The sequence below is a fragment of the Saccopteryx bilineata genome, chromosome 2, assembly GCF_036850765.1.
Source record: "Saccopteryx bilineata isolate mSacBil1 chromosome 2, mSacBil1_pri_phased_curated, whole genome shotgun sequence".
In the NCBI taxonomy this organism is placed as follows: Eukaryota; Metazoa; Chordata; class Mammalia; order Chiroptera; family Emballonuridae; genus Saccopteryx; species Saccopteryx bilineata.
In genome coordinates this window covers 132,488,563-132,515,076 of record NC_089491.1, presented here as the reverse complement: position 1 = coordinate 132,515,076, position 26,514 = coordinate 132,488,563, and the positions used below count along the sequence as shown (strand labels likewise).

At 37.6% G+C, this 26,514-nt stretch overlaps 1 protein-coding gene and 1 non-coding gene across 2 annotated transcripts in view; one reads left to right on the top strand and one right to left on the bottom strand.

Annotated features, from left to right (window-relative positions):
• Nucleotides 1-24,268, bottom strand: part of LOC136323713 (myotubularin-related protein 6-like) — an 89,994-nt gene extending 65,726 nt beyond the window's left edge. The window contains 9 exon segments of the mRNA XM_066255554.1: nucleotides 7,385-7,483; nucleotides 7,486-7,516; nucleotides 9,934-10,068; nucleotides 13,501-13,629; nucleotides 14,150-14,307; nucleotides 15,932-16,094; nucleotides 22,897-22,986; nucleotides 22,988-23,014; nucleotides 24,185-24,268. Coding sequence (XP_066111651.1) covers nucleotides 7,385-7,483; nucleotides 7,486-7,516; nucleotides 9,934-10,068; nucleotides 13,501-13,629; nucleotides 14,150-14,307; nucleotides 15,932-16,094; nucleotides 22,897-22,986; nucleotides 22,988-23,014; nucleotides 24,185-24,268 — 916 coding nt within the window.
• Nucleotides 14,674-14,749, top strand: TRNAV-AAC (transfer RNA valine (anticodon AAC)). Its single transcript has one exon. It is a non-coding gene; the product is annotated as a tRNA-Val (tRNA).
• Nucleotides 24,269-26,514: the final 2,246 nt, after the last annotated feature.

Genomic DNA, 26,514 nt, shown 5'->3' with positions numbered 1-26,514 from the left:
TGCAGAGGGCTAGCTGGAGGGAGGAAGGGAGGGCGGGCAGCGGTAGGATGGGGAAGCACAGTCCTGTGGGCAGGGGCTGAAGCCAGGCTGGCCACAACTAGGGCCAGGAATGAGCTCATTCATGCCGAGCGGGGGTGGAAGTGGCACACAAGAGCAGTCTGGCCAGCTGTGAGCCATCTGCAATCCACCCCACAAGGGAAAAGGGTAAGCCTGGCATCAGCAGAGACCCACAGCTGAGCGCCAACACACAGCCCCCGCCCCAGCCAACAGAGTAGGGACTTGCCACCAGACCTGTGAGTGCAACTCGGCCGCTGGGGGTGGGGCAAAAGCCCAGGAACAGGCGCAGACTGGCAGCTGAGCGCAGGCCTGCAGCCCCACCCGGCCTGACTCGCAAGCACAGTTCCGCCCGTGGGGGTGGGGTGAAAGTACGGGAATAGGCAGAGACCCGTGGCTGAGCAAACGTGCTCACCCCTGCTCTCATGTGGAGGCTTGCCACCCAGGGCGATGCACGCCCCTGGTGGGCGTGCCAGATGGATCCCGGTCAAGCCAATGCTTGTGGACCAGGGAACGTGAACACAGCCTCTCTAGTGGAGGAGAGGTGGAAACCACAGCAACAGCAGCTGCCGGCTGGCACCGGCAATGCCCATACCCTAAGCCTAAGGCAGCCGCAGAGAAGGTGGTGGGGCTGCAGACAGACCACACCTAGGGAACAAAGAGGCCACACCAATTGGACTACAGTGGCCACACCATCCTTATACACAGACAAAATGGGAAGGCAGAGAAAAGCAACCCAATTGAGTCAAGAGAAATCCCCAGAAAAGAACTTGAATGAGTCAGATACAACCAAATTACCAGATGCAGAGTTTAAAATAATGATTGTTAAGATGTTCAAAGATCTTAGAACAACAATAGTTGATCATAACGAATAACTAAAGAGATAGCAAATATATAAAAGGACATTGAAATAATAAAAAAGAATCAGTCAGAAATGACAAATACAATATCAGAAATGAAGACCACAATGGAAGGAATTAAAAGCAGGATGGATGAAGCTGAGGATCGAATCATGGAGTTAGAGGACAGGATAAATAAAGGCACAGAAGCAGAGCAGAAAAAAGAAAAGAGACTCAAAAAGTCTGAGGAAACTCTAGGAGAGCTCTGTGACAACATGAAGAGAAATAATATCCGCATCATAGGGGTTCCTGAAGAAGAAGAGAAAGAACAAGGGATAGAGACTTTGTTAAATCAAATCATAGCTGAAAACTTCCCTAAATTGATGCAAGAAAAAGTCACACAAGTTCAAGAAGCACAGAGAATTCCATTAAAGAGAAATGCAAAGAAATCTACACCAAGACACACCATAATTAAAATACCAAAGCTAAGTAATAAAAAGAAAACATTAAAAGCTGCTAGAGAAAGCCTGACCTGTGGTGGTGCAGTGGATAAAGCGTCGACCTGGAAATGCTGAGGTCACTGGTTTGAAACCCTGGGCTTACCTGCTCAAGGCACATATGGGAGTTGATGCTTCCGGCTCCTCCCCCCTTCTCTCTCTCTCTGTTTCTCTCTCCTTTCTTTCTCTCTCTCTCTGTGTCTCTCCTCTCTAAAAAAAAAAGAATAAATAAATAAATAAATAAATAAAATAAAAAGCTGCTAGAGAAAAAAGGCTATCACCTACAAAGGAGCCCCCATAAGGATGACATCCGACTTCTCAACAGAAACACTTGAGGCCAGAAAGGAATAGCAAGGAATATTCAAATAATGCAGAACAAGAGCCTACAACCAGACTACTTTATCCAGCAAGGCTATCGTTTAAAATTGAAGGAGAAATAAAAAGCTCCCCAGACAACAACAACAAAAAACAAAACAAAACAAAACTCAAGGAATTCATTAAACTAAACCACTGCTACAAGAAATATTAAAGGGCCTGTTGTAAACAAATCAAAGTTTGAAAAAAATATAGCTAAAGAGAAATACAGATTTAAAGAATAAAATGGCAAGAAACAACTACATATCAATAACCTTAAATGTAAATGGATTAAATGATCCAATGAAAAGACATAGGGTAGCTGTATGGATAAGACAACAGGACCTGGAGCTCCAGTGGCGCAATCGGTTACGGCACAGTACTTATAAAGAAGACAGGACCCATACATATGCTGTCCACAAGAGACACACCTTAAAACAAAAGATACACAAAGACTGAAGGAAAAAGAATGGAAAAAAATACTTCACACAAATGGAAATGAAAAAATAAAACTGGGTAGCAATACTTATATCAGACAAAATGGACTTTAATACAAAGGCTATAGTAAGAGATAAAGAAGGTCACTACATAATGATAAAGGGAGCAATAGAACAGGAAGATATAACATTATAAATATCTATGCACCTAACATAGGAGCACCTAAATATATAAAGCAGACTTTGATGGTTATAAGGGGCGAGATCAACAGCAATACTCTAATGATAGGGGATTTCAATACCCCACTAACATCACTAGATAGATCCTCAAGAAAGAAAATTAACAAAGAAACAGCAGACTTAAAGGACACACTAGATCAACTCGATTTCATAGATATCTTCAGAAACTTTCACCCTAAAGCAGCAGAATATACATTCTTTTCAACTGTTCATGGTACATTCTCTAGGACAGACCACATGATAGGGCACAAAAGTGGTCTCAACAAATTTAAGAAGACTGAAATCATATCAAGCATTTTCTCTGATCACAATGGCATAAAACTATATAGAAATCAACCACAACAGAAAAACTGAAAAATACTCAGACACTTGGAAACTAAATAGCAAGTTAAATAACGAATGGATTAACAATGAGATCAAAGAAGAATAAAAAATTCCTACAAACGACTGATAATGAGCATACAACAACTCAAAATTTATGGGACACAGCAAAAGCTGTGCTGAAAGGGAAGTTCATAGCATTACAAGCATACCTTAAGAAGCTAGAAAAAGCTCAAATAAACAAATTAACCCTGCATCTAAAAGAACTAGAAAAAGAACAGCAAGTAAAGCCCAGAGCTAGTAGAAGGAAAGAAATAATAAAGATCAGAGCGGAAATAAATGACATAGAGGCTAAAGAAACAATACAGAGAATCAATGAAACCAGGACCTGGTTCTTTGAAAAGGTAAACAAGATCGATGAACCTTTAGTCAGACTCATGAAGAAAAAAAGAGAGAGGACTCAAATAAATAAAATTAGAAATGAGAGTGGAGAAATAACAACTGACACTACAGAAATACAAAAAATTGTAAGAAAATAAGAACTGTACGCCAAAAAACTAGACAACGTAGATGAAATGGAAAATTCCTTGAAACATATAATATTTTTAAAATCTATCTGGAAGAATCAGAAAACCTAAACAGACCAATTACACCAAATGAGATGGAAACAGTTATCAAAAAACTCCCAACAAAGAAAAGTCCTGGGCCAGATTGCTTCATAAGAGAATTCTACCAAATATTCAAAGAAGAACTAACTCCTATCCTTCTTGAACTATTTCCAAAAATTCAAGAGGAAGGAAGACTTCCAAGCTCCTTTTATGAGGCGAGCATAATTCTGATTCCAAAACCAGATGAAGACAACACAAAGAAAGAAAATTATAGGCCAATATTCCTGATGAATATAGATGCTAAAATCCTCAACAAAATATTAGCCAACCAGATACAGCAATATATGAAAAAAAATCATACACCATGATCAAGTGGGATTTATTCTGGGAAGGCAAGGCTGGTACAATATTCGTAAATCAATCAATGTGATTCATCACATAAACAAAAGGAAGGAGAAAAACCACACATAATTTCAATAGACGCAGAAAAAGCATTTGATAAAATCCAGGACCCATTCACGATCAAAACTCTCAGCAAATTGGGAATACAGGGAACATACCTCAACATGATAAAGGCCATCTATGAGAAACCCACAGCCAACATCATACTCCATGGGTAAAAATTAAAAGCAATCCCCTTCCCCTTAACATCAGGAATAAGTCAGGTGTGCCCCCTTTCACCACTCTTATTCAACATAGTTCTGGAAGTCCTAGCCACAGCAATCAGACAAGAAGAAGAAATAAAAGACATCCAAATTAAAAAAGAAGTAAAACTATCATTATTTGCTGATGATATGATATTGTATATAGAAAACCCTAAAGTCTCAGTCAAGCCTGACCAGGCGGTGGCACAGTGGATAGAGCATCAGACTGGGATGCAGACGACCCAGGTTCGAGACTCGAGGTCACCAGCTTGAACGTGGGCTCATCTGGCTTGAGAAAAAAAAAAACTCACCAGCTTGGACTCAAGGTCACTGGCTCGAGCAAGGGGTAACTCGGTCTGCTGAGGGCCTGCGGTCAAGGCTCATATGAGAAAGCAATCAATGAACAACTAAGGTGTTGCAATGAAAAACTGATGATTGATGCTTCTCATCTCTCTCTGTTTCTATCTGTCTGTCCCTATCTCTGACTCTCTCTCTGTCTCTGTAAAAATAAATAAAGTCTCAGTCAAAAAACTACTGGACCTTATAAATGAATATAGAAAGGTGGCAGGATATAAAATTAATACTCAGAAATCACTGACATTTTTATAAACCAACAATGAACTGTCAGAAAGAGAAATTAAGGATATAATCCCTTTCACTATTACAACCAAAAAAATAAAGTACCTAGGAGTAGGCCCTTGCCGGTTGGTTCAGTGGTAGAGCGTCGGCCTGGCGTGCAGGAGTCCCAGGATCGATTCTCGGCCAGGGCACACAGGAGAAGCTCCCATCTGTTTCTCCACCCCTCCCTTTCTCCTTCCTCTCTGTCTCTCTCTTCCTCTCCCGCAGCCAAGGCTCCACTGGAGCAAAGTTTGCCCAGGCGCTGAGGATGGCTCTGTGGCCTCTGCCTCAGGCGCTAGAATGGCTCTAGTTGCAGCAGAGCGACGCTCCAGACGGGCAGAGCATCGCCCCCTAGTGGGTATGCCGGGTGGATCTCGGTCAGGCGCATGTGGGAGTGTGTCTGACTGCCTCCCCGTTTTCAGCTTTGAAAAAATTAAAAATAAAAAAGTACCTAGGAGTAAATTTAACCAGGGAGATTAAAGACTTGTACTCAGAAAAGTATAAAACATTGATAAAAGAAATCAAGGAAGATACAAACAAGTGGAAGCATATACCATGCTCATGGTTAGGAAGAATAAACATCATTAAAATGTCTGTATTACCCAAAGTAATTTATAAATTCAATGCAATACCAATTAAAATACAAATGACATACTTCAAAGATATAGAACATACATTCCAAAAATTTATATGAAACCAAAACAGAACACGAATAGCCTCAGCAATCCTGGAAAGAAAGAATAAAGTGGGAGGTATCACAGTTCCTGATATCAAGTTATACTACAAGGCCATTGTACGCAAAACAGTTTGGTACTGGCATAAGAACAGGCATACAGATCAATGGAACAGAACAGAGAACCCAGAAATAAACCAACACCTTATGGACAACTGATATTTGACAAAGGAGGTAAGAGCATACAATGGAGAAAAGACAGCCTCTTCAACAAATGGTGTTGGGAAAATTGGACAGCTACCTGCAAAAAAAATGAAACTAGACCACCAACTTACATCATTCACAAAAATAAACTCAAAATGGATAAAGGACTTAAATGTAAGCAGTGAAACCATAAGCATCTTAGAAGAAAACAGAGGCAGTAAGCTCTCCTACATCTCTCACAGCAATATATTTGCCGATTTATCTCCACGGGCAAGTGAAATAAAAGACAGGATCAACAAATTGGACTATATCAAACTAAAAAGCTTTTGCACAGCTAAAAACAATAAGAACAGAATAAAAAGACAAACTACACAATGGGAGAACATATTTGATAGTATGTGTGATAAGGGGTTAATAACCAAAATTTATAAAGAACTTGTAAAACTTAATACCAGGAAGACAATCCAATCAAAAAATGGGCAAAAGAAATGAATAGACACTTCTCTAAAGAGGACATACAGGTGGCCAATAGGCAGATGAAAAAATGCTCAACATAACTAATCATTAGAGAAATGCAAATTGAAACCACAATGAGATATCACCTCACACCAGTCAGAATGGCGCTCATCAAAAAAACAACATAGAATAAGTGCTGGCGAGGATGTGGAGAAAAGGTAACTCTCCTGCACTGCTGGTGGGAATGCAGACTGGTGCAGCCACTGTGGAAAACAGTATGGAGATTCCTCAAAACATTAAAAATTGAACGGTCTTTTGACCCAGCTATCCCAGTTTTAGGAATTTATCCCAAGTACATCATAGCACTGTTTCAAAAGGAGAAATGCACCCCCATGTTTATGGCAGCATTGTTCATAATAGCGAAGATCTGGAAACAGCCCAAGTGTCCGTCAGTGGACGAGTAGATTAAAAGCAGTGGTACATATATACAATGGAATACTATGGGGCCATGAAAAAGAAGGAAATCTTACCTTTTGCGACAACATGGATGGACATGGAAACTATTATGTTAAGTGAAATAAGCCAGGCAGAAAAAGAAAAATATCATATGACCTAACTCATTTGAGGAATCCAATGAACAATGTGAACTGAGGAATGGAATTGAGACAGAGGAGACATCAAAGGGACCAGAGGAAAAGAGAACAGAGATAAAGGGGATGAGAGGATGGGATAAAGCTGAAGGGAAGGGGGGGAGGGCGTTATGGGGAGGGAGGTAAGGGAGATGTTGAGGGGAATACGGGGGAGGGGGATTGCATTCAGGGCAACACTAGAATATATGTAAACACAATAAATAAAAATCAATTAAAAAAAGTTGGTATTTTAATTTTTACAATTTCATACCATGACTAGAAAGATACTTTAATATACTGCTCACAAACATTAGGGAATACTTCAAAATGAATATGAGGTGATAAAATATCCCCTAATTTCTGTGAGCAGTGTATTTAAATGGAACGTTATCATAAATTAGTCTTAACTGTACTGACTTATCTAGAATATCTAACAGCAATTTCTTGTAAAGCAATTAGAATTGTACTAACACAGTAGCCACTACCCAAATATGGCTACTGAACACCTAAAATCTAGGTAGTCCAAACTGAGATGCACTATGTGTATAAAATCTCTAAGACTAAGGCAAAAATATTATACATCATTGTAATATTTTATATTATACATGTATATATTGATTACATGTTTAACAATGTTTTCAATATATTAGGTTAAGTATATTATTAAAGTTAATTTGAACTGTTTCTTTTTATTTTTTAAAATGTGACTACTAGAAAATTTCAAATTATATAATTTAAAATCTTAAAATGTTTGACTAGCATTATATTTCTATGGAACAAAGCTGACTAGAAGGTAAGCAATAATCATACCTTCCAGTGACTTCTGAAGGCTGGACCGCATGACATGAATATTCTCAATTCCAACAAACTGAAATCTAATATTAGAATAGTTAACTTCATTTTCATAGCTTTTCCAGCTGCTCTGTTGGCCATTGCATTCAGCTAAAAATTTAAATTTTAGATATTTAGAGACAAATTTATCTTGTAACTTACCAAAATATTATGAAAACACTAAATAAATTACATTTTAGCTAGCAGTTTAAAGGAACTCATAACAACTAAATATGCTATTTTTTAACAATTAAAAGTCTCATGTTAATTACAACAAAGGAGGATACTCTAAAGAAACATGATTGCGGCCCTGGCCGGTTGGCTCAGTGGTAGAGCGTCGGCCTGGTGTGTAGAAGTCCTGGGTTCGATTCCCGGCCAGGGCACACAGGAGAAGCGCCAATCTGTTTCTCCACCCCTCCCCCTCTCCTTCCTCTCTGTCTCTCTTCTCCTCCCGCACCCGAGGCTCCATTAGAGCAGAGATGGCCCGGGCGCTAGGGATGGCTCCTTGGCCTCTGCCCCAGGCGCTAGAGTGGCTCTGGTCGCAGCAGAGCTACGCCCCCTGGTGGGCAGAGCGTCGCCCCCTGGTGGGCGTGCCGGGTGGATCCCAGTCGGGCACATGCGGTAGTCTGTCTGACTGTCTCTCTCGGTTTCTAGCTTCAGGGTAAAAAAAAAAAAAAAAAAGAAACATGATTGCTATATAATGGAAAGGTCAGATAAGAAGTTCCTCATAAATGATTCATGAAACTAAAGTATTTTAATTAATTTTCCATATGTGTGTAATATTTCAAAATCTAAAACCAGAAAGAGCTCCTATCTAAATCCTAAATTACTCAAAGATGAGCAGAGATGGGTTGTTTTTATTTTCGAGAATAAACCTATGAGATTTACCTCAAAACAGCCTAGAGCACTTGATCATTCAGAAAGATACAGGAACTCTTAAATTCAGATCTGAAATATCTGTGAAATTATTTGAGGTCCTCCACATTAGAGACTGCTGGAGGCCCACACAGTATATGACATGGCATATAATCCTCTAGCTTGATACAGCTCCAAGAATTGGGCCAAAAATAAACCAGTTGGTAGGGACAAAACATAGTACCTATAAACCCACGATCGTTGATTTTTAAATCAAACTATCAGAAGTTCACTTAAAATTTGTCATGTTTAATTTTTCCAGACTAGGATTTCATAGAGCATATTATTACAATTTACTAAATATTCTTATGAACTTGGATAAAATAGAACCCAAATTTTAGGAAGAAATAGTAGCTGTTCATTCAGTGAATTGGAGCCCAGGTTGCTAACAAATACCGTTAACCTGTATTTACTGACTCACTGGTTGGTTATTCAGCACCTATGATTACTAAGGTTAAGGGTTAGATATTTAAAATTTTTCCATATTATCACTTCTTGAATTTAAATTTAAGGAATAAAACAAAACAAAGAAAGAGATATTTTCTCTGTAGAAGTCAGTTATACAAATAAGACATATTAGGTCCTGAGAAACAAACTGTCCTGAGACCATATATTCAGAAAGTCTTGTATTACAATCATCTTTTATATCTAACATCACCTAAATGTAGTTCTAACCAATTATTCCACCTAGATTATCCAAGTAAAATGAAATTTATCTTACAAGAGATAATGCTCTTGACTTCTAAGGAAATCTTTAATAAAAGATTACTGAAGTATTGGTTTCTAATCATTAATACTCCTAAATTTAATACTCCAAATTAATCTTTTCATATGTTTTCTCTATTTTTTTTGTAAGACTGCATAATGATGAGAATTACTTCTAAAACAGGTACCATTCCTTTCAACAGAGCTGCCTACAATTGTGGTCTAAATGGGTCACTCGCTTTTTCTAATCACTTTCTCATCTTTCTAGATTTTTGAAGAAATCCTCTATAATTCTGCCAACGTTCTTTTGTGTAGCCCACCAGCTCTGCATGCGATGCTATAATAAAAATTAAAAGTAATGTTAGCTATTACCATTGTGGATTTAAATTACTTTAGCTTCAGGATCCTATATGAATTAGTTATTTAACTGTATTGATAAAACCTTTACCTTATAAAATGGATGGCTAACATAACAACTATTTCCTGTTCACTATTTATAATTCTCTATTTCAAAGTTTCCTAAGTTAACTCACTATGTATTTTCCAGACTATTTCAAATTAACTTAAAGTGTTTTGTCAACTGAAAATTCTAATTGAAGTTCTAAATTTTCACAACACACACTAGTATTTCTTTACAATAATATAATACTTATACACCATCAATAGTTCCCAATAAAACTCAGCTTTCCTAAATTTATATATTGGAAAATGTAAAAAATCACCATCTGGGTTACTGGGAAATTGATCCTTTAAATTGACATCCTCTAAAAGACTAATTTCCTTAGTATCATTAGCCTTGGTTAATTTAAAACTAGGATTCAGTATGTTAAATGTGGACAAATTAATCAATTCTCATTAAATAAAATAACAAAGATGATTAACAGACTGTACTGTGTTAAGGCACATACTTTGGGCCTGGTGTTCACGACATACATATAGCAATTGGCGGGATTGGCTTTGCTGATGGCTTGAAGTAAATGTTCATCCTCCAGGCACCTGGCTCTGAATCCTGACAGTGGTTGACTACATCGACAAATGGCAGCCTAATTTTAAAGACAGAAAACAGATTATTCAAAAATGTCTAAAACATGCCTCATAAAATGCCTAAAAGAAAAAAAGTTAAAATCAAATGCACTATTTAAACATTGGCAGAACAATTAGAAGGCATTATCTTTGAAATCCTATTTGAATTAAATACTATTTTAACCTCTTGATGTTACTTAATGTTTCCCAATATTCTCTTCAAAGAAATCTAAATGCCTCCTTACCTACTTTGATAAAAAACATCTTAGGTCCTTGGAAGCAACACCTGGTCTATTCTACGAAATAATAGATGCATTCTGTGCCCTCGATTACAAGATATTTTCAAGTCAAGTTCAAGTAAGAGATCAGACAATAAATGCAGAACAGGATTTTTTAAAATTGCAAGACATTTGAACTTTTACACCTTCTAAAGGCTCCAGACTTCTAATTAGAAATCAGCAATCTTTATATAACATAAGACATAAAATGAGAAAATGAACTTCAAGTCAAATTTAAGTCAAACTATAGTCAACCTAAGAGGGCAAAAATATCTATAAGAAGTAATGAATATTGGATTAGATATTTACTGTTGTTTACAGTCTTAAAAAAAGAATAAGATTTAGACCTATATACCCTTTATCCAATCTTATCCATACCAACCCTAACTTAATCCTACTCAAACATTTTAACCACAGAATCATTAAGGGAAAAAAAGTATACATAAATTTACATATCACCTATTTTAAAATTACATGTACAGCCTAACCAGGCGGTGGCGCAGTGGATAGAGCGTCAGACTGGGACACAAAGGACCCAGCTTCAAGACCTCAAGGTTGCCAGCTTGAGCACGGGTTCATCTGGTTTGAGCAAAGCTCACCAGCTTGGACCCAAGGTCGCTGACTTGAGCAAGGGGTTACTTGGTCTGCTGTAGCCCCACGGTCAAGGTACATATGAGTAAGCAATCAATGCACAACTAAGGTGCTGCAATGAAAAATTGATGCTTCTCATCTCTCTCCCTTCCTATCTGTTCCTATCTATCTCTCTCTCTGACTCTGTCAAAAAAAATTACATGTATATAAAAACCCTCATAAAAATGAAATAAAATAGAAGAAAATGAGGACTGCCTAATTAAATTTTTTTCAAACCTTTTTTAGCCCAGATTTCCAATTAAAAATATATACAAACATGGGTGTGTCAAACAATGGCCTATAACCAGTCATAACTCCCTATAACTTTGTTATGAAAAGTAAATTAGAAATTTTTGTTTAAAGTTTTATTTATTATTTCTGGCTCCCTTCTAAAGCCCAATTTGAAATTTTAATAAAAGTATTTAATATGTATACAACAAAAAGGTCAAAGAGAATGGAAAAGGAAACAAAGACAGAGATGTTAATAAAAACTGGGGAAATGAAAGCAGATTCACAAGTAATAGCTAATTTACCAGAGCAAAGAAAGCTGCCTCATCGTTATGAGTCAATAAGAAGCAGGTATCTTGAGCAACAAAATCCCAGACAGGTTCAGGATTTGGTAACTCTGAAAACCTGAGTAGGGGTACAACTGAAAGCAATAAAACTGGCTGGATGTCCGTATAAAAACTAATTAACAATCCCAGACTTGCACTCACCCTGAAGAAAAAGTTTATTCTAAGAAGATGATTAACCTGAAGATTGGACAACAGGCAGAGCTGTAGTTGGCGGTGAAGCTTTACACCACCCCCCAAAACAGGAGGATTAAGTTTTAACATTAAAACAGAAAGAAGGATCCAAAGACAGCAATCACTCATGACACAAACAAACTTCTAAACAGCCAACCAAGAATTTGATATTTAAAGGACATGAAAAAACAAACAAAATAAATAGAAAAAAAGAAATTGAGTAAAACTACAAACTAATGTGGGGAGCACAAGAATTCTTTTCAAAAATCCTTAACATCTTCAGAGAACTAAGTCATCTCATCCAAAAATAGAAAACTGTCTAAGAAGTTCAGAAAACAATTCTTGGATTTTTAAAACACTATTGCCAAAAAATAGAGAATTTAAGAAATGTATTAGAAGTGAGGTTCAGGAAATCTTGCCCCCTACCTCAAATCTTGCAGTGAGACTTACAGACCTGTCCGAGCATAGAAAGATGAAAAATAGGAGAGAAAATTAAGAAAAATGAAGGTTTATGCTAGGAATCCCACTTGTCAAGTAATACAAACAAAAGTACAAAAAATAATAATAAAAGAAAGGAAGTTACCAAAGAAAAAGAGGCAACTCCCCAAAACTGAGACCTCAGTTTCTAGATGGAATTTAATACAGCACACCAGGGCACATAACCATGAAGTGTCAGAACGTTGGAGATAAAGAAGAGTTTTTAAAAGCTTCCTAAGGAAAAGAACCAGGTCACAAAAACCTGGGAGTCAGAAATGGCATCCAAATCCTCAACTTACCATCTGAGAGATATAGAAAAATTGATTTACCCTCTCTGAACCACAGTTCTCCCACTTGAAAGTTAGAGGTAATTGCAGAGCCCGCCTCATAAAGTTACTATGAGAATTTCGTGCATAGAAAGCATTTAACACAGGGGTCTCCAAACTTTTTACACAGGGGGCCAGTTCACTGTCCCTCAGACCGTTGGAGGGCTGGACTATAAAAAAAACTATGAACAAATCCCTATGCACACTGCACATATCTTATTTTAAAGTAAAAAAACAAAACGGGAACAAATACAATATTTAAAATAAAGAACAAGTAAATTTAAATCAACAAACTGACCAGTATTTCAATGGGAACTATGCTCCTCTCACTGACCACCAATGAAAGAGGTGCCCCTTCCGGAAGTGCAGCAAGGGCCGGATAAATGGCCTCAGGGGGCCACATGAGGCCCGCAGGCCATAGTTTGGGGACCCCTGATTTAACATATACCGCAGCACCTTCTGGCCTACTGCTACAGGCTACAGAGGCAAGTTTATTGTAATGTGCAATCCATATTACAGATTATCAGTATAAAGTAGACTCCTCTGCCTCTTCATAATAAAAAATCCTTCCAACTTGAAGAGTTTACTTTTAAAATGGGTGCTTTAAATAACCGTGGTTCTCTCTTTTCTCAATAGTTGACTTGTCAAACTGTCTGGTTCTCCCCAATACAGCAGGATCAAAAGATAGCCATAGGCAAAGAAGAGAACCTATCTAATGCCATTATTTTCAAGTCACTATTAAAAGAAAGGAAAGAAGGAAAGAATGAAGGAGGAGGTAAAGGGGAAAGAAAGATGACAAGTACAAAAGCTTCTGTATTTCAGGGTAATTTAGTTTTAAAATGCCAAAAATGTCATTAAGTGAAAAGTTAGTGCTTCTCTGTCAGCAATATAGTAATGACACCTTAATATAAATGTGAGCATTCTTTTGAATACTTACACACACCTGAAGAGGGGTTATATACTACACTGGTAAAATCAAAAGGAAAGCAGTCTACCTCCTTATTTTGATGATAATAGGAAAGAACTGGAAATCTTCCCTTGCTCCTGAACTTAGAACTACCAACAATTATCGGTTTGCTTGCTATTCGGGGAACATAAAGTTCTCTAGGATAAGTTTCACAAATCTGTAAAAATAAATAACATATAACCATTCCATGTAGTTCAAAAACCAAGAGGTTAGAAACTACCATATTTTCCCATGTAAAAGACACACCTTAATTTGGGGGCCCAAAATTTGAAAAAAATGTATTACGTACATAAAGTTGTAATGTATTGAACTCAAGTTTTATTCATCATAAAATTCATACAACTCCTCATCACTGTCAAAACTCCCATCCATTAGCTTGTCCTCATCTGTGTCTGATGACAAATCACTGTCTTCATATATTGCCTCATCCTCAGTTCCATCTATGGCATTTCAAATGCCACAACCACTGTATAAGACACACCCAGTTATTAGACCCCAAGTTTTTCAATAAAGGGTGCATCTTAAATACATGGGTAAATATGGTACCTTTATAAAACTTTAAAAGTTAATAATGCAAGAACAGAACATAGCAATACAGAGCCAATTTGTTACTGAGACACTTGCTAACTCTCTGATACTAAGATTTTCTGAAGTTCTCCAGAAGGTAGCTAAGTTACCTTGTATTCTCGGTTGGCATCAGACAACTGCCAGTTTGAATTTGGCATGCCCATCCTCTTATATTCCTCTGCAAGGTCAAAAAGCTGCCAACCTCACAGTCGATCCGAATCATTTTGTTTGGGATTATAAGAGAACGCATAGAGATCTTCATATTTTGCTACAGTACACAAAATGCATAAATATTAAAATACGTGACAAAAGTAACTTTCAGTCTTACCTGTCCATTTTTTCTTTAAACTTTTCACAGATGATTTATACCTTATGATATTTGAACTTAAAATTTTCTCAGTTCTTTGATGCAAATGATTATACCTAAAGGCATAAATGTATCAATCTGAAATTTGATCTTTATCAGTAAAAGCTAGTAAATAATAGATTTACACATTACTGCAATATTTCCTTTTCTTAAAAGTAAAATTTTAAAGACACACATACAAAAAAGTAAAGTTAAAAAAAAAATTCCTACCCTCTACTTTTTCCAAATGACAGGTAAAATAAAGACTAAGGCTATAATGAAAAGTTAGCCCTGGCCGGTTGGCTCAGCGGTAGAGCATCGGCCTAACATGCGGAGGACCCGGGTTCGATTCCCGGCCAGGGCACACAGGAGAAGTGCTCATTTGATTCTCCACCCCTCCACCGCACTTTCCTCTCTGTCTCTCCCTTCCCCTCCCGCAGCCAAGGCTCCATTGGAGCAAAGATGGCCCGGGCGCTGGGGATGGCTCCTTGGCCTCTGCCTCAGGCGCTAGAGTGGCTCTGGTCGCAACATGGCGATGCCCAGGATGGGCAGAGCATCGCCCCCTGGTGGGCAGAGCGTCGCCCCTGGTGGGCGTGCCGGGTGGATCCCGGTTGGGCGCATGCGGGAGTCTGTCTGACTGTCTCTCCCTGTTTCCAGCTTCAGAAAAATGAAAAAAGAAAAAAAAAAAAAAGAAAAGTTAGAGGTGTCGTATAAAACATGAAATTGCCTACACATTCCTCCTGTAAGTGTGGTTTTGGGCAAAAACAGCAATGACTGCACAGAGGTTCAGAGAACACTCTCTTCTGAATAAGCCCCTGAAGTCACAGAACAATCTGACCATAAGATTTGACCTAATTGGGACAATGGGTAAGTGTTAAAGCCTTTACGTGTTAGAAGAGTGAACAATAATCTGCTGCTAGACCACTGCAAGCCTGGTGTCCAACAAACAAAGTAACATCCAGTAACTAAGGTGCTTTGTCTCCCTGAAGATCTATGTAACTCAAGTTATGTTGTTTGAATAAAGCCTCCAGACCCCTATGTCAGAGTAGAGATAAGATTTCCCATTAGGGTCTATCTTCCTCTCCCTCCTATCTCTACTAAGGTAGGATTCACCCTCTTTCCCTCTGCTCATCTCCCTTACACTCCACTCCAGTCAGGTAGATATATTAGGCCCACTGCTATCAGAGGAGCCTGACCTTCCTCAACATTTTCCTTAGTGATCCATTTCCAAGTCACTCCTCTCAGCTAGGGGAGCCTTTAAAAAAAGAGAGAAAAGCTATTAACAGACTTCTAAAACATTAATATAAATCAATAGTTTTATTAAAGTCTGTCCTACAAATGCTTCACTTTGTCCTTACTATATTATCCTTTCTTTGGAAACCATTATTATGGCTCAGATCAGAAGTTTCTAATTCCTTCTAGGTCAAATTAGAATAGAATGCACAAGAACTCAATTTAAGAGTAATTTAAAGTATAAAATAGTAAGATTTTAAGTAAAGTACCTTATAATCTATCTCAAAATTGAACAAGTAACTAAGAACAGTACCTTGTTTTGACAATTGTAGCAAAGAATTGTAAGTATCATGACAATCTCTTTCTCTAGGAACAATGAAATGCACAATCCTGAAATTCTTGCTCTGAATCACAAGTGGGCATCCAGAAGTGGTCAAAGCCAGTTTCTCCACTGAGGCAATATGATGGTGCAGTATCTGCAGCATGAAAAAAACATTTGATCATTATTAAAAGCACTAAGTATCTTATTCTCTTCCACAGTCATAAATGTTAGAAATGTCCTCTTCAAATAAAGTCTCAAATGTTATACACTACATATTCAAACTTAAATTTTTTAAATAAAATTGCCCAAGCCAGAAATGTGCCCTGATCATTCTACATATTTAAATCCCAAGAATTTAATCATTAATTATTTACATATATCATTAAATCCCAAGAATTGCATCCCCCAAATATCTCTGTAACCTGTCGACTTCTCTTCATCTCCACTGTCACTCTCCCAGTTGCAATGTTCCTAGTGTTTCTCACCTGAATTACTCTAACTATCTTCCTAAATGCTCCCTCCATATCCTACTCTTGACCACAATCCATTTCTACAAGGCATACAATTCACCATTAAACCCAATAAAAAAAAAAAAAGGCCTGGTCAGATAACTAGGTTGGTTGGAGTGCTGTCCCAAAGCACAGAGGCTGCTGGTCTGATCCCAGGTCAAGGCACATTCAGGAACAGATTGATTTTCCTTTCTCTCTCTCTCCCTCTTCACTCACTTTCTAGAATCAATAACATAAAAATTTTTTTTAAAATAAAAAAAGGTAAGGCTATTCGACATTGTTTCCCATTTCTCCCATCCAAATACTAACCAGGCCTAAACCAGCCTAACTTCTGAAATCAGTCGAGGGCAGACACATTCAGCATGGTATGACCAGAAACTTTCCCACTTTATAGCCTCATTTTGAGTTCCACTCCCAACATCACTAAGTTCTAGTGACAACAGTGTTCTTTTAGCTCCTCAAATGAGACAAACTCCTTTATACACACTCAGTTGGGACACTGTAGATCTAACTCTTCAACTATGAACTTCTAGTATTATTTCTGGCCTTCACTTAAAACTCAGTACTGAGAAAAGAGACAAAGAAGGACACTATATAATGATAAAGGGAGCAATCCAACAACAGCAGAAAACCCTGTTAAATAAACACTTACATCCCCAATATAGGATCAGCTAAATGTTTAAAGCAAATCTTGATTAACGTAACAGGAGAGACTGACAGCAATAGAGTCATAATAGGGGATTTTAAACCCCATTGACATCGACAGATATAGCTTCTAGACAGAAAGTCAAAAGGAAACAGCAGCCTTAAATGACACATTAGATCAGTTGGATTTAATTGATATCTTCAGAGCATATCACCCCAAAGCAGCAGAATATACATTCTTTTCAAGTGCACGTGGAACATCCTCTCGGATAAATCACACACAAAACAAATCTCAATAAATTTAAAGATTGAAATCATATCAAGCATCTTCTCTGACCATAATGGTATAAAACTAGAAATCAATCACAAAAACTGAAAAACACACAAAGGCATGGAGGCTAAGCATACATGCTACTAAATAATTAAAGGGCTAGCAATAAGATCAAAGAAAAAATCAAAACATACCTTGAGACAAATGATAATGAGAACACAACCCAAAATCTATGGGACACAGTGAAAAGATGGAAATATATAGCATCACAGGCCTATCTCAAGAAAAAAGAAAAATCTCAAATGAACAATCTAACCTTACACTTAAAGAAACTTAAGTGTAAAGAAACCTTACACTTAAGAAAAACAACAACAATATCCAAAGTAAGGAGAAGGAAGGAAATAATAAAGATCAAAACAAATAAACAAAATAGACTTAAAAAAATACAAAAGATCAACAAAACCAAGAGCTGGATCTTTGAAATGACAAGCAAGATAGACAAAACCTCTAACCAGAGTCATCAAGAAAAAAAGAAAGAGGACCCAAATAAATAAAATCAGAGATGAAAGAGAAGTAACAACAGAAACTAAAGAACTATAAGAAGATATTGCAAACAATTATATGTCAACAAATTGGACAGTCTGTGCAAAATGGATAAATTCCTAGAAATATACAATCTTCCAAAACTGAAATCAGAGAACATGAATAAACAAATTACAGCTAAGAAAACTGAAGCAGTAATCAAAAATTTCTAATAAACAAAAGTCATGGACCAGATGCCTTCACCAATGAATTCTACCAAACATTCAAAGAAGAATTAATACTTATCCTTCTCAAACTTTCCCCCCCAAAAAAAAACTCAAAAGGAGGGAAGACTCTCAAGCTCATTTCATGAGGCATGCATTATCCTAACTCTAAAACCAGATAAAGACACAACAAAGAAAGAAAATTATAATATCCCTGATGAACTTACATGCTAAAATCCTCAACAAAATATCAAACCAGATCCAGCAATACATTAAAAAGGTCATACACCAGCCCTGGCCGGTTGGCTCAGTGGTAGAGTGTTGGCCTGGTGTGCAGGAGTCTCAGGTTCGATTCCCAGCCAGGGCACATAGGAGAAGCGCCATCTGCTTCTACACCCCTCCCCCTCTCCTTCCTCTCTGTCTCTCTCTTCCTCTCCCACAGCCAAGGCTCCATTGGAGCAAAGTTGGCCCGGGCACTGAGGATGGCTCCATGGCCTCTGCCTCAGGTGCTAGAATGGCTCTGGTTGTAACAGAGCAATGTCCCAGATGGGCAGAGCATCGCACCCTGGTTGGCATGCTGGGTGGATCCCAGTCAGGCGCATGCAGGAGTCTGTCTGACTGCCTCCCATTTCCAACTTCAGAAAAATACAAAAAAAAAAAAGGTCATACACCATAATCAAGTGGGATTAATTCTGGGGAGCAAAATTGGTACAACATCTGCAAATAAATGTTATATACCACATAAACAAGATGAAAAGTCACATGATCATGTCAAAAGATGCAGAAAAGGCAATTGATAAAATTCAGCATTTATTTACATTAAAAACTCTCAGCAAAGTGGGAATTGAAGAAATATAGCTCAACATAATAAAAGTCATATATGACAAACTCACAGCCAACATCATACTCAATGGGCAAAAACTACACACATTTCCCTTAAAATTAGGAACAAGACAGGGATGTCTGCTATCACCACTCTTATTCAATAGCAAACTGCGGCTCGTGAGCCACATGTAGTTCTTTGGCCCCTTGAGTGTGGCTCTTCCACGAAATACCACGTGTGGGTGCTACCTCAGTAAGGAATTTACCTACCTATATAGTTTTAAAAATTTGGCTCTCAAAAGAAATTTCAATCGTCATACTGTTGATATTTGGCTCTGCTAACTAACGAGTTTGCCGACCAAGACCTAGCCCTAGCAATCAGACAAGAAAAAGAAATTAAAGGTATCCAAATCAGAAAGTAAGTAGTACAACTGTCATTATTTGCCAATGACATGATACTGTATATAGAGAACCCTAAAGATTTCATCAAAAACTATTAGAGCTGATAAATGAATTCAGTAAAGTAGTAGGATACATAATAAAATACCCAGAAATCAGTTGCATTTTTATATAGCAATAATGATGTATCAGAAAGGGAAAACAACAACATTCACAATCTTCAAAAAGAATAAAATACCTATAAATAAATTTAACCAAGAATATAAAAGACCTGTAACTCAGAGAATTTAAGACACTGAAGAGCCTGACCTGTGGTGGCACAGTGGTTAAAGCATTGACCTGAATGTTAAGGTCACTGATTCAAAACCCTGGGCTTGCCCAATCAAGGCACATATGGGAGTTGATGTTTCCTCCTCCTCTCTCTCTCTCTCTCTCTCTCTCTCTCTCTCTCTCTCTCGCCTCTCTAAAATTAATAAAGTCTTAAAACAATTTTTTAAAAAAGACAATGAAGAAAGAAATTGGAGAAAATACAAATAAGTGGAAGTATATACAGTGTTCATGGACGGGAAGAATTAACATCATTAATGTCCATATTACCTCAAGCAATTTATAGATTCAACACAATTTCCATCAAGATAATAATGGTGTATTTAAGAGAACTAGAACAAGTATTCCAAAAATTTGTATGGAACCACAAAAGACCCAAATAGCCACAACAATCTTGAAAAAGAAGAACAAAGTTGAAGGCGTCATGCTACCTGATATCTAACTATACTACAAGGCCACTCTTACCAAAACAAAACAGGACTGGCATTAAAAACAAACATATAAATCAATGGAACAGACTAGAGAGCCCAGAAATCAATCCATGCCTATATAGTGAATTATTATTTGACAAAAGAGGCAAGAATATACAATGGAGTAAAGACAGTCTTCAATAAATGCTGTTGGGAAAAGTGAACAGATATGTGAAAAATAAAGAATCTTACACCATACAAAAGAACAAACTCAAAATGGATTAAAGACTTAAGTATTAGACACAAAACTATAAAAACCCTAGAAGAAAACACAGGTAAGTAAAATCTCAAGCATTTCTCATAGCGATATTATTTCAGATATATCTACTTGACCAAGAGAAATGAGAGAAAAGATAAACAAACGGGACAACATCAAACTAAAAAGTTTCTGGACAGCAAAGGAAACCAACAAAATGAAAAGACAAACCAGTGAACGAGAGAACATATTCGCTGATACATCTGATGAGGTATTAATATATATAAATTAATATATTTATAAATAACTTATAAAACTCAACACCAAAAAAAAATCCAAATTTAAAAATTGGCAAAGGACCTGAATAGACGATTTTCTAAAGAGGACATACAGATGGCCAATAGACATATAAAAGGATGCTCAAGGTCACTAATCATCAGAGAAATGCAAATTAAAACCACAATGAGATGTCACCTCACACCTGTCAGAATGGCTATGACCAATAAATAAACAAGAAGTGTTCGTGAGGATGTGGGGAAAAGGAAACCCTCATGCACTGTTGGTGGGAATGCAGACCGGTACAGCCACTGTGGATAGCATTATGGAGTCATCTCAAAAAATTAAAAATGGAATTGCCTTTTGACCCACAATTCCAATTCTGTGAATATATCTCCAGAAACTAAAAACACTAATTCTACAGAATATACACATCCCTGTGTTCACTGTAGCATTATTTACAATAGCCAATACCTGGAAATAGCCAATCAGTAAATGAGTGAATAAAAAAAGCTGTGGTACATTTACACAATGGAATATTACTCAGCCATAAAAAAGAAGAAAATCTTACCTTTTGTAACAGCATAGATGGGCCTGGAGATTGACTTATGCTAAGTGAAATAAGCCAGTTAGAGAAAGACAAACACCATATGATTCCACTCATGGAATCTAACATACAAAATGAACTAACAAGCAAAATAGAAACAGACTCATACACAGATATCAGGGAGACAGCTATGTTGGGGGGGGGTGAGGGAGGTGGAAGGATAGAGCAAAAAAGGACATTAATGAAATAAAACAATCAATAGAAGGTGTAAGTTATGCATTAACCAAATACAATCAAACATGTCATTTCATCCACTAAAATATTTCCTAGATATATTATCAACTTATATTTAGAATACAAAATGTTGTTTTTAGAAGAAAATATAGGAGAATTTCTATGGCCTTGATGTAGAAAAGTATTCCTTAAGTCACAAAACAGCATAAACCATAAAAGAAAAAATGAAAATCTATTACTCTAAAATTTTAAAGTTTAAAACACACACACACACACACACACAAGACAAGACAAGTTATCTCCAACACATACATCTGACACCACACGGAAAACTGGAAGTCCTGCAAAACTAATAACAGGACAAACAATCCAACAGAAAAAGGGAAATCTAAAGCCAAAATATCTGAAAAGTTAACTTCCTTGTAAAAAATCAGCAAATTAAAATCACAATTGTACATCCACTAGATAGACAAAATTTTTATTTTATTTATTTATTTATTTATTTATTTATTTATTTATTTATTTATTTCTATTTTTCTGAAGCTGGAAATGGGGAGAGACAGTCAGACGAACTCCCGAATGCGCCCAACCGGGATCCACCTGGCACGCCCACCAGGGGCTATGCTCTGCCCACCAGGGGGTGATGCTCTGCCCCTCTGGGGCGTCGCTCTGTTGCGACCAGAGCCACTCTAGCGCCTGGGGCAGAGGCCAAGGAGCCATCCCCAGCGCCCGGGCCATCTTTGCTCCAATGGAGCCTTGGCTGCGGGAGGGGAAGAGAGAGACAGAGAGGAATGAGTGGGGGGGGGGGGGAGTGGAGAAGCAAATGGGCGCTTCTCCTATGTGCCCTGGCCAGAAATCGAACCCAGGCCGACGCTCACCGCTAAGCCAACCGGCCAGGGCCAGATAGACAAAACTTTTAAGTTCGCAATAACTATGTTGCTGAGGATAGTGAACTCTATCACTAGAGTCACACTCTATTGAGAATACGTTGAGAACAACCATTTTGGAGAGGTGATATATTTATTAAGGTTGAATATGCACTTATTGAAGTAATTTTACTCCCAAGTAAATATCCCAGAGAAATTGTGACATAGGGCATACATGAAGAAACATAGAAAATATCCGTTACTTCATTGTCTGTACTAGCAAAAAAGAAATGAACACCCTCATTGCAATTGGTATAAAAATACTGTGGAATATGACATTTGATCTGTTAACATGTACCTATATTATTTAGAGTTTTAAAAATTAAAAGGAACACATAAGTCTTTTATAATTATTCATGTAGCTCAAAAGAGTCTTTCTGGTATTCTACAAAAAATATTTCATATTCCATATTAATATTAGTTTAATTAAGAGGGAGGGCAGAAATGTTTAGGTGACTGAGATTGTTTTAGTTGAGATAGGTAACCAGTGATTAAAGTTTTTTGTATACATTCAAAATAAAACACAGCAACAAACTAAAGGCCATTAGTATAATCAAGGTAAACAGTACAATAGACATACTCCCTTACCCAGGTTCCTTTATGATGAGAGTCTATAAACAACAGATGTGTGGCTGTAAGATACAGTGTTCCTGTTAATGTCTTGTTGCTGGTACTGTAATCGGTCAAGTAATCTCACTTGCTCAACCTAAGAAAAAAAAAGATGTTACTCCTCATTTCAAAGGTAGTATAAATTCTTTTTGTTATCCCAGGATCTAAATCCATCACTTTAAAGCTTTTTCCTCCTGTTCAAAAACATGAGTTTTTTTATTTATTATTATTTTTTAATCCAGGGAGAGGCAAAGAGGCGGAGAGACAGACTACTGCATGCACCCCAATGGATCCACCTGGCAACCCCCCCTCTAGGGCCGATGTTCTGCCCATGGGGAGGAGGGTCCATTTATCTGCAACCGAGCTATTTTAGCACCTGAGGTGAGGCTATGGGAACCATCCTCAGTGTCCTGGAGCCAACTTGCTCATTCAGCCATGGCTGCGGGAGGAAGTGGGGGAGGAGTAGAGAAGCTGAAGGTCATTTCTCCTGTGTGCCCCGACAGGGCATTGAACCCAAGACTTCCACACACAGGGCTGACACTCCTCCTGAGCCAACTGGCCAGGGCCAAACATGAGTTTATTTAATGTTGAATGTTAAATTTCATACGTCTTGGTTATAAACCACAAACAAGAGTATTATTTATGTTACAAATATAACCAAAGAAAAGAATCTTGTAAAAAGGTAACATAGATATTAAGGGGAACAAGAAGGAGGGATATGGTATAAATAAGCAAAAATGTTTTTCATATCCAAGGATCAATATAATTTATTTAAAGTTGAAGGGTCAAGTAAAAAATATGTAAGAGGTTATCATGTAGAGTTATAGAAGTGAATTACCAGAAAAATTAAATCAGAAAACAGTTAAATGGCTTCAAACTTCAACTTAGGCTCCTCACCACTGCACCCAGGACAGTGCTTTGTGTCCAGTTTTGTGCTTTTACTCATACTGTTCTTCCTTCCTACAACAGTCTCTTCTGCTTAGCATTCTTCAAGGCTCACTGATGCCGTTTCCTAACAGGAATCCTTCTCAGAAAATTAATTACTTAATGCCTTAGCTTTGAATTTCTTCATTGCCCTGAATTCCCTGGCATAGATTATGTCCTATGCTGCTCCTGTGTCCTTTAGTAGCCTAGGCAGTGAGGTAGATAGTACATATTTATTTATTTATTTATTTTAGATTTTATTTATTGATTTGAGAGAGAGAAGAGAGGGGTAGGGGAGCAGGAAGCATCACTCACAGCAGTTGCTTCTTGTTTATGCCTTTACTGGACAAATCCAGGATTTCAAACTGCCGACCTCAGCATTCCAGGTCGATTCTTGATCCACTGCGCCAGTACAGGTCAGGCCCATAGTACATCTTTATCAATAGGAGAGAGATACACATACAGGCACATGCACAAGGCTGTCACTGAAAATGGGGGCTAGAGTTGGCCAGGGCAGTGCAGGAGATGACTGTTTTGAAAAAAATACTATTACTATCCATTATTATGGGGGGGGGAAGCGGGAGAAGGTTGTTAAAATAACCATTACCGAGTTAAAAATTTTAATCCACAATTATAGTAGTAGGTTGTAGATAGTTCCTTAAATTGTGTGTCTTCAAAACCAGATAGCTAATCATTATCTCATTAATTCTGCTTTCTCTCCACATATAAAGGGCGGGGCAAAAGTAGGTTACAAACAACTGTAAACCTACTTTTGCTCCACCCTGTATCTTCTTTTCCCTTACTAAAATTGAAGGAAAAAAGCTCCCATTTTGAAATTATGATTTCCACAATAATCAATAACTACTATTTAAATGGTTATTAGTGAGTGCTCCCTCAAGAAATTTAATTTCAGAGAAAGTTTTCTTCCTTGTAACAGTACTTGCTCAAATAAAATATTTAAAGGCAAAATTAAAATATTTCCTTTTGCAGAAAAAAAGTATTCATATTGACCATAATAACTTGAGGATTGCTCATTACATTGGTAATGCAAAACGATATTAAAATCAAGAAAATGTAATAGATCAACATCAAGTTCTAGAGAAAAAAGAGAGAACTTCCGAGAAAATATACTGATTACTCAGTTCTTTACTGTAAATCTTAAGATAAATTTTTATAAAATAAAGAAAATCAATATTTTTCTTTGCTAAAATCATCAGCATACAAATTTCAAACTAAAGACTTAGCCATTTTCTATACACCAATGGCTACTTCATATTTTCCCTTTTCACTAAGGAACTAAAATTATTTTACAGATGTTGCTACAGATTTTTCCAGGGTTTTCTTTAAATGTTTTAAGTCAGATATTTAGGAAGCATCTACAACGCTTTCAGGTCACTAGCACTAATGCACCGCAGAAACAGTGTTAGAATCCTTTAATTACAGGTATCACCAAAGCAAAACGGAAATGGGGAATAGGAAAAAGGCATGGGAAAAAATAATAAACAAGGAAAAAGAAAACAGCAGGAAGAAAAGAACTGGAGGGTGGGGTCATCATGCTGAGATTGAGAAATGCCAACACATTACTTAAAGGAACATTCAGTTGAATTGTTGCCAACAAGGGGCCTATACTAAAAAGTACCCTATTGGTCAATAAAGTTCAACTTTCAGCTGATTACAAACAGAAAGTGAAAAACACAGGAAATCACACATATACAGAATCACACTTGGAACACTCAGTTATCTACCCTGAGAGGGAAAAGTAGCCTCAAAACCCTCCGACCAACAGTTGTACTTGACAACTACACGGCAATGGCTGCTGAAGCAGAAGTCACACTGGTAAGACTTCTTCAGCCAGGCACCCATCTGAGGCTCTTAGAACCATTATCACACACTCATAGCACTGACATCTTGCCAATAATTAGCTATCAAAAAGAAAGAGCCTGACCAGTGGTGGCACAGTGGACAGAGAGTTGACCTGGGACGCTGAAGTTCCAGGTTCAAAACCTTGAGGTCACAGACTTGAGCGCGGGTGACATGATCTCATGGCCGCTGGTCTAAGCAAGGGGTCACTGGCTCTGCTGGAGCCCCCCCAGTCAAGGCATGTATGAAAAGCAATCAATGAACAACTAAAGTGACACAATTACAAGTTAATTGATGCTTCTCATCTCTCTCCCTTCCTTTCTCTCTTTCCTCCCCCTCAAGAGTATTGAGTTGCCTTCCTGAAGTGGAAAGTAAGCATCAAAATGACAGAGATTTTTATCTTTTTGTCTATGTATCCCCAGTTCCTACAACAGCATCTAGCTGAATCAATCACCAAATGAAACATCTTAAATCTAGGCACACTTCACTGTGCTATCTTGCTTTGCTTTCCTACTGCGCTAGACACAGCTGACATTCCATGAATGGCTTCCTGTCTCACACAGTAAAAGCAAAGATGCCACATCAGCTTTCAAGGCTCTATAGTAACTTGTTCTTATCCCCAACTTTAACCTTCTACGCTCTCTCCTTCACTTACTCTGCTCAAAACACACTGGTCTTGCTAGCTCTTACCAACCAAGCATGCCCACCATAGGGTTTTTGCTCTTGCTGTTTCCTCTGCTGGAACTCTTCCTGTAACCTCTCCCACCCACGTAAAGATGCCTCACTTCCTCACCTCTTTCAGGTCTATACTCA